Source organism: Drosophila kikkawai, chromosome X, assembly GCF_030179895.1.
Source record: "Drosophila kikkawai strain 14028-0561.14 chromosome X, DkikHiC1v2, whole genome shotgun sequence".
Classification (NCBI taxonomy): domain Eukaryota; kingdom Metazoa; phylum Arthropoda; class Insecta; order Diptera; family Drosophilidae; genus Drosophila; species Drosophila kikkawai.
The window spans coordinates 14,106,233-14,115,782 of NC_091733.1; the positions used below are offsets into that span (position 1 = coordinate 14,106,233).

Consider the following 9,550-nt stretch of genomic DNA (forward strand, 5'->3'; position numbering starts at 1 on the left):
GTTAAATATATCTTTAATAAGGTTTCTTTTTTCTCAAATAATATTTAAATAGTTATTCAATGTTTATTATACGTTCTTAATCTTAACTTCCGTAGATCAATTTCACCAGAGGTTAAATACCACGAGTTAAATGTCTAATTAAACTTATATGAATATCACATGTAAGCCAGATATATTTACTTTCTATATCTCAACGACAATTATCTTGACCCATCTCAGGGCAAAATATTCATCGAGTATTTTAACCAGAGGTTAATTCTCCTGCTAACGGTACTTGCAACCCCTTCAATTGCAATCTCTTTGAATCTGCGCATTTTTATCTGCTCTGAGGACCGTCAACTCATCAATTCTTCCATTAATAGATCACTTTGCTGCATAAACAAATTCAAAAGAAGAACTCTGCTAACCAAAGTCTCGTGCCTGTCCCGTCTGCAAATTGACTCGAGTGTACGCCGGATCAAATAAATTTGTATGCCCAGCAATTCTTTCGAGATGGACGTCGCTTTTTCCAAAGTCGTTCCATTAGTTGAGGCAAAAATACCCCGAGAACGGCGGCTCCTCAGGCAGTTTCTGGCGGTTCGTTCCGCCGAGACCCGCTCAATTGGTTTGCATTTGGGCTCGTTTAGCGATTAGAGACGGTCCGGGGACTGGGCACCGAGTCGTCGCACTTTCATTCAATCATTCACTTACATCATCAATTGACTGGACTGGCCATGACAATCGAAAAAGGTCTCGCCGGAGGCTACTGTACTGGATTTATTTGGGGTCTAGTAAAGCCTCGCCCAGACTGTGGGGCCCTTGAAATGCGGATCCGATGGGATGTTGTTCCTATTACAGCTCCCGTTCCACCTTGGCCCCCTCCTCAGACACTTGAAACACATCATTAAGCTAAATATTTATTGTTTAGTCTGAGAATATTAGCAGTGGTTTCAAAACCAATAAATTTGTTTTCAACAAATCGTTTTGCCAGATCAGCTCCAATTTCCGCTAAGAGTTTTTCTGGTTTTGTAATTTAATCATGTTTACCAAACATTATATGTTTAGTCTAGAAAGTTTATGTGTTATTTAAGATGGTTCCTAGGGAGACATTATTCTTAAGTAAATTAAAGAATCAAGAATATAGACGGGTTTATAACTTAGAAATGTCATCCCAAATATAAGCGAGTAATGAGAGCAGTTTAAATCCCTAGATTGATGATACCCCACATAATCTTCATCTTAATTACCCGTATTATATCATCCAATTTAGTGCATTCAAGTATTGTTCTGTTTTTTTTTTTTTTTGTACTTTCCCTGTCATTTTAATTACTCATTGTTGGGGTTTTTTTTTAATTACTTTGTTATTTGCGGTTTCTGAATTTATATGTAATTAAAGTTATTTGCAGTAAATATACATGTGCATGAAGTTCCAGCCGGGCACGGAAAGTAATCAGGCAAACACTCTAATTTCGCAGTAAAATAAAAGCAAAAAAAACAAAAGAGTTATAAACTAATAACGGTAATTATACGCAGAAAGCAACAACAGCAATAAAACAAGATCGCCGAAGGAAATGACGGCAACCATCTGTGGATGATTGTCGATTGTGGTTGTGTGTTATAGAAAAATTATTGAAGCCCCGTGCCCAATTCGCTGGAGAATAATGATTGATTTATTAAAAAAAAATATATATACCTATATAAAGAATGACAGTTAAATTTCTTACATTTAAATCCAATATTTCCCAATATAATTTCTCATTGTTTTTATTTTATCTGTAAAGTCATACTCTTGCCCCATCTTAGCTTGCAATCTATATATACTTCCTATCTGGGCATAAGTCATAAAATATTGCAATTATAAAGTCCAAGCTACCGAGTTTGAAATCAAAGGTTTTATCACTCTGCCGAACGATAAGATTTGATATCTATTATAGAGCTTGTCTATGGGGGAAGTAGAATGTCAACGAATGTCAAAACCAGAAAAGAAATGAATCTGCAAAGCAAAGTTTAAGTTGAACTATATTTATAAGATTAGTAATAGTTTTAATCAGGCAAATATAATTTTTTAAATACATTAAATATAAGTTTAACAAATTTAAAAATCCACAAACATAAGTAGCAGACTATAGTTAAATGCTAAAACTGATTGTGAATTATAAGGTTAGTTTATATTTCTTACAATTTTTTTTTTTAATTTTTACGCTTGCATTTCTTATAGATTTACCACGGGGTATCCTTATCCTGATAACAGGTCCCGGCCCATTTTCCGCCCCCTTCTAACACTTGGAAATTCCGAATGCTGTGTCTTTCCTTCCTGTCATTTGATTTTGATGTTATTACTGCCGTGATTATATGCGGCTTGAATATGTCTAAACTGGTTTAAGTCTCTCGACCTGCTTTAAGATTTCGACTTGTGTTTGATATCCATATCCGCAAGTGAAAGCTATGGCCACAAAGCAACGATTGAAGGCAAACCTCTTGCATTTTTACTATTCATTATCGGTTTTGAAAAAACTTTAAAAATATGAAAGAATTATGTGTGTGGTAATTTTAAATTATTAAATTATTATTATTATTAAATCAAGATGTTTTTTTTTATAAGGTTAAAAGATTTGCATATCAAATTAAAAGTTAAAAAAAAAATTAAATTAAAAAATAAATTTTTTAATAATGATAAAACTAAACAAAAAATTGAGTAATATTTTGTTTCTATCGGACATGGCTAAATAGACTCGATAGTTGATGCTGATCAAGAAATAACTCCTTTTCTTACTCAAATAGGTGGCTAGATCGCCTCGCCTGATGCTATTCTGTTAATTTATATGAAATTCAAGAGTTAACAGAGCCACAGATCATGCATAATAAATTGCAAATTTAAATATTGAATTATACAAGTGCGACGCAATTGTTGTTATTATTATTGTTATTGTTGTTCTCCTTTTGCTTTTGCTGCTATACTTGGCACTCACATGATTGTTGCTTTTTGCTCTCGCTTTTCGCTTTTGCTTCTCGCTTTTGCATTTACATTTCACACTTTCGAAAAGTGCATTCTGCTGTCGTTTGAAATGCTTTTTACAGTTTACAATTTAGCATTTGCATAACGAAAAAAAAAAAAAACAAAAAATGCGATTGCAAAAGGGAGGGGGCTAGTGGAAGATATAGTAAAGTCCATTTTCGCTCTCTTCAACTGGCAGTTTTCCTCTCTCCATCTCTCTTTTTCTCTACCCACCTTCTGTTAAGTTTATTATTGCGTATTTTGTTCTTTATTTTCTAGATCCCCTTCACCACCATCGTTCCCCTTTGCCACGCTTTTTGCGCATTAGAACTATTTGAGAAGAAATGTTTTCGATATTTATTTTGTGGCATGGCGGTGCGAAATGAAAAATTCAAAGCATATTTTGTAAAATTGCCGCAAAATTAACGCAAAAATTCGACGACGACAACAAAAACAACAACAATAAAAAGCTGTCAGACCTCTTAAAAATGTTGAAAAGAATGTTGTTCAATTTCTGTCGTCCCGAGGCGCTCAATGATAAATCTTTTTTGTTTCCCGCGACTGACGTAGGCTACTTTCCGTTACTTTTGCTTTATTTTGGGGCGTGGTCAACGCCCACAATGCTTCGGGGACACGGTGACGTATACGCGATATTCTGATAAATTTGTGAAAAAAGGAACAGATTGGGGGTTCCATGCTTGCCAATTTAATATAAATAAAATATTCTAAAGACAAAGTTAAATAAATTTAAAGGAAATGAAGGTTAAATACTTACTTAAAACTTACGTATACGTAATATTTCTGATTTCGATATTGCGCATACGCAGCGTGGTTCGCGAGAACTTTCTTAACCCTGAAGAAGGAGGCAATCTAATGAAATTGAAACCCCCTCGAGGTGATAGAGGTTATAAATGGGCGTTCCAGGAAAGTCATCCGTATCACTGACGATGCATTTCGATGGCATTATGAAGAGGGCGTGAGCCCCCCTTGATAAGCCACAAGTAGTGCCGTACTGATAAGTTTAGATGGAATAAGTGTTAGATTAACGCCAGTGGAGGGCAGCGAGTGTTAAGTGGGGGCAAGTGGGGGCAAGTGCGGTTGCAGCACCCATCTTAGGGGAGGTTTAAGGTGACTGCAAGTGCATTTAAACGACTGTAAAGTAATACATTTTATAAGCATTATTTCAAGATCTAAATACAATATATTCAAAGCCCTAATATTACCTCATCTGCATCTGTAATATGTCCCTTTCGATCACTTTCAATCTGGTTAATACCCAATGGGTATCTCCCCCAATTTGTGATTTCCCCCCCCCCTCGGCAGACCCCAAGTGGAAATTGCTTTCAGCATTTTAAAATTGCAATTTGCATTCAAGATATTTAAATTGGGTTTGCGCCGCAGTAAAAACGTGATCGCGTCCGAGACAGAGATTGCATTTGTATTTGGAATTCTATGAACGATTTTCGCGGAACTCGAGCTTTGTTTGGATATTTTTAAATGGAATAAATAATGTAAGCGAGACTTTGACGTTTCCATTTCACTCCGCCTAATATCCAAAGCATTTACGATCGATCAATGGCTCAATTAAGTTTCGCAATTCAAATGCGTCAGGCGAACACTCAACCGAAAATTATTCAATTTAAAGGGGACTATAAAAAATAAGTCTACAAAGATACTACTTACCTTGAAGTACCCCTGGAAATTTGATGATTATTCTAAAATCAAGGCAATAGTGTGTAAAGGAAATTTTACGTTTTAAAGGAGATTAAAAGCAGTAATAATAAAATTAAAAAAAATATATACAAATATATATACATAAAATAATATATAAATATTAACCAATAAAAAATTTACAATATTATTCATTATTCATAATAATATTCAACAGTTTAAAAAATATATATATTAAATAGTTTTGAGAACCAATCAGTCAAATAATAACAAGTTTATGAAAATATTATTTGTTATATATTTAAAGTGATCAAAAACCTATCTATCTCATATCAATCCCTCCTGTGTAGGGTATACCAGGCGCATTCTGAGCAATATAAATAAGAAAATTAAGCTGACTGATTGTTATTGCCCCTGATGATGTATAATTTTAGTCTGCATTTAATTAATAGCAGCAGCAAACAAAAAAAAATAAATAAATTCAACGATAAATAACATTCATTACTTTCCCAAAAGAACACATTCCACAAGAATATTTAGTTGTTTTTTCATTCGTTTTTTGTTTTGGTTTTAATCGTTTTTATTTGTTTCACACTGTCGACAAACATTCCCTTTTGTTGTTTATTTTATTTATTAAATTCTTCGTCTACGCCAAGCCTTCGATAGGGTTTTCTCTGTGGGTGTTTACTTTTTTTGTTTTTTTTTTTTCAGTTTAGTTTTCCTTTTCCTTTTTTGTTTGCTCTTTCTGATAACGAGATTTTTAATTATTTTTTTCTTTTAACAGTGGCTAAGTTTTTTTTTGTTTTTGCTTTGACAATCTCTTGTTGAAAAATAGAAACACTTTTTGCTTGACTTTTGGTTGGGTTTTTTTGTCTTATATACTTTATAACATATTTCCAGCCATCCATTTATTTATTTGCTTATTAAAAATAGACAAAAAAACGTGTCTTCGTTTTGCATTTGATTGCGAATTGTTCATGTTGTTGTTGTTGTTGATTTTAGTGACTGAGCATGCCGGCCAGCAGCAAAAAAACTACCCGGAAATCATACCAAAAATACCTAAAGAAATAAAGAAAATACCAATAAAAGGATAACAAAATCAAAAGGTTTTTGAATTAAGAACAAATTTTATTTGCTTTTCTTTTCGCTTATTTTATGCCTTTTCGCATTTACTCCGATTGTTTCTTGTTGTTGTTGTTGTTGTTGTTGTTCGTAAACAATAATTAAATATAATTAAGGGTTCTGTGGGTTCGACAGGGGGGTGGGTGGGGGTTTGTATTGCGGGTTTCTTCGACAACATTTAGAAACTAAGATACGAACTAAACACTAAACTAGGTCAAATGTACAATTACATAAATAATAGCTCACAAAGTGCGTTTCTCTAGAACACAACAAAGAAAAAAAACAACAATTTCTCTTTTGTTTAGTGTTTTACCTGCTTAAATGTTAACAACAAACAAGTTCACTAAACAAAGACACAAGCAATACGTTAAAAAAAAAAAGTATATCTGTAATATAGTTGGCTAAATATATCATATTTATATATATAGTATATATATATATGTAAATATATATGTGTATGCAAGTATTATCATATAACGCTTCGTAATAGGTTCTATATAAACATTTACAATTACAGAAAGGACACCGTTTGATCTTCCTAGAGCTCATCTCCTTGCCTTTCTTCCCATTAGCGGCCTGTTTTGTTTGTTTTTTTGTTTTTTGCTTTAACAATGTGCGATTTTACAGTTTCTCCTTTCCGTGTTGTCCTGCAGGATATGCTAGAATGCTTGTAGCACAGTAGTATAACAGTTTCATTTTCCTCTCGCTCTCTCCAAGCTCTCCAACTCTCCTACTTCCCTCTCTTCCTTCTCTTAAGTATCTCTGGGGGCGGGGGGTGTTTTTAGGGGCGAAATTTTTTTGTCTCAATCGAAAAAGAAATTCGTTTCACAAATTGTACTATATATACGTAAACATGTATATTATGTTTCTCGTGTGTATGTGTATATATTATGTTTTTTTTTTTTTTGTAAAATATATATATAATAGCATAACAAATTTTCAACAAAAATCGAAAATCGATCCATAATCATTAAGCATATTTCTTGTTTGTTTTAACTAGGAGAGAAAGAGATAGAATGCAACAAATCTTCTGTCTCTTAGTGGGTATTTTTCTGTTGCTGTTTCTGTTACTTTTACTTTTCTTCTGTTGTTTGTGTTTTTTTTTTTTTTTTTTTTTACTTTAAAAACCTTGTTTTTGTTTTTTTGCCTAATTAAAATACTAAAGCTGCTCGCCGCCAGGGGGACCGCGATGTGTATGTGTGGGCGTGGCGGGCGCCCCCTGCCGGCGGCCAACGAAGGAACCTACAGTGCGGCCTCGCCAACTCGCAAATTACCTTTAAATTTTTAGCTTTTTGTAGTAACTGAACTGAACTGGTTAACTCGAAGAAGGGTGCTATATCTCGTGGCTGGTTGGGGGCTTGGGGAAAGGAGTCTTATACAATTGCTAGCTTGATTTGTGTTTGGTTTTCGATTCCGTTTTCTGGCAGCTTCTTTTGGGGGGAGGGCACTTTGCGAGTTAGCGAGGTGCCACTGTTATTACGCATACGCCACAGTGGAAATTGCTCTGGCCCTTTACTAGGTGTTTTCTGCTGGGTATTTCTCCACTCATCCTCTGCTCCTCGGCCTTTGCTCCTAGGACTCGTGCTGCGGCTGCCGCTCCTACTCGTGCTCCTGCTACGTGGCTCCGCCGTATCCCGCTCCTACTTCTTGGCATAGAGTATGTCCTCGCGACAGGCCACGGCCGCCACCAGGGCTGCTCCGCGACCAGAACCGTCCTCGGAAAGCATCAGGTCGAAGGTAATGCCCGGCTTTATTAGCGTGGCGATCTTCTCCACCATCAGGTTATGGAACTTGGGATGGAAGCGGTAGACACTGCCATCAACGCCCACCGTCACATGCGGCTCGTCCATCTTGTTGATCAGCGTGGCGATGCCGGCGGAGACAAGGTGGGCGGCCCGCTTGGACACGCACTCGCAGATGTAGCGAACATTGGCGCAGTCGCCATCGGTGGCATTGGTCAGGCCCAGCTCCTCGAGCACCAGGCGGCAGTTGGTGAAGTTGCCCGGCTCGTCCGCTTCGATTTCGCTCACATACTTGGTGAAGAACAGGCCCCGGGTGTTGAGAACCTCCGAGTCCTGGCCGTTGAAGAGGATGCCCGCCTGGGTCATCTTGACCAGAACGAGGCGCACCAGCTCTCCCATGTACATGCCAGAGATCATCTTCTCGAAGGTCTGCTTGCCGGGATTAATGCTATGCACATCGATATCCCTGTCGAATTCGGTGCGGACAAAGTCCAGGGCGCCATTATCGCCGAATGCTCCCCATTCCGTGTTGATTAGAACGTGCTTCTTGCGCGGATCCTCGGCGGTAAAGAGCTCTGCCTCCTCGACACGCTCCATATAGCAGGCATTGGCGCCGGTGCCGACGATGAGGCCAATTTTGCAATTGTGATTCTTCCAGGCGCAGCTCATTAGGGTGCCGGTGGTGTCATTGAGGATAGCGCAGACATCGATCTGCACATCGCCGCGCCGGGCGATGGCGTCCTTTAGCAGCTGCACCACGTCCTCGTTAACGACGCCGGCACAGTTGAAACCCTTGGTCCAGGTCTCCAGCAGGCCTTTGGTCAGACCCAACTGGCGCAGGGGGAAGGAGAAGGTGAAGCCGAGAGGCAGCCGCTCGGCGTACACATTGTGCTCGGCCATAAAGTTGGACAGGCACTCGGCTATGTGGTCGAAGAGCTGCGTCCCCGATCCGATCATGATGTGCTGCGGGATGGCGTAGATGCGTGACTCCATTTGGAAGTCGTTGTTCTCCTGCAGGTGGATGAGCAGCACCCGGAAATTGGTGCCGCCGAGGTCCAGGGCCAGGAACTTGCCGCGCTCATTGCCGTTGGGCAGATCCTGCACATACGTCACGAAGCACTTGACATTGGCCTTCGGGTGCGTGTCCTTGGCAAGGCCGCGCCGCAGCTCGTGCAGGATGCGATAGCACAGCTCCTGCACCTGCTCGTCCGAGAGCAGCAGCTGCTGACATAACTCGTGCACCATCTTCTTTTTCTCTGCTGCGGATGCGAGTGCTATTTGCTGTGCACTCGGGCTATTTGTCGTTGCATTTGTGGCCGTCGCCGTTCCCGTTGCCGACGTTGCATTTGTCGCTTTTGTGGCCTGCGCTGCCGCTGCCGCTGCACATGATGCACTCACATTCCCCCCGTTCGCCACGCCCACCCGGTCCGTTTCATCGCGACTGTGACCGTTCTGTTGGGCGCTATTTATGGACACGCTCCTCATGGCCCCGTTCAGCTCCCGATCCATTGGCTTTGGCTCCTGGGCGCGATCGCTCTCACACTCTCACACGGCAAAAAAAAAGGTGGTCAGCTCGCAAGTCGAGTCGAGTGCTTTTCTATTTTATGTTTTCTGTTTTCAGTTTTCAGTGTGTCCGACGCCGCCGATTTTGTGCTCTCCGTTTTATTTTCGTCCGCTGTACGCGTCCGCCGCTCGAAACGTTTTTTACGGAATTAAATTCACTCGCCACGAGCTGCTCACTTTACGCTGCCGCTGCTGCGTCGCTGTCAGCGCCGGCGGCGACAGCGACGCTGCTCTCTCTCCCAGTCACTCCCCCTCCGCACCGCTACGCTTCTCTCGTGCGCCTGTGTGCGTTGTGAAGGAACCTTGAAGGTCAAAACTGAAAATTAGTATTGGGGCGGGCTAGTTGGAGATATGGCGCGTATATCTACGCCGTTTTTGGGCCCAGAGCACCAAACCACAGAGAGAGAGTGAACCGAGTGGGAGAGCAACGCTGTGAATAACTCAAGTTTATGCGCCATGGAAATCACAATCTTCCAAG

At 39.7% G+C, this 9,550-nt stretch overlaps 1 protein-coding gene across 1 annotated transcript; it reads right to left on the bottom strand.

Moving 5' to 3' along the window:
- Positions 1-6,599: 6,599 nt before the first annotated feature.
- On the bottom strand, positions 6,600-9,229 carry Hex-A (Hexokinase A). The gene has a single exon (XM_017174769.3). The coding sequence runs from the start codon at positions 9,016-9,018 to the stop codon at positions 7,408-7,410; it is 1,611 nt and encodes a 536-aa protein (XP_017030258.1). The 5' UTR covers positions 9,019-9,229; the 3' UTR covers positions 6,600-7,407.
- Between the last annotated feature and the right edge of the window lie 321 nt (positions 9,230-9,550).

Excerpts from the sequence above, each read along its gene's own strand:
- Hex-A (XM_017174769.3), bottom strand. The coding sequence starts at position 9,018 with ATGGATCGGGAGCTGAACGGGGCCATGAGGAGCGTGTCCATAAATAGC.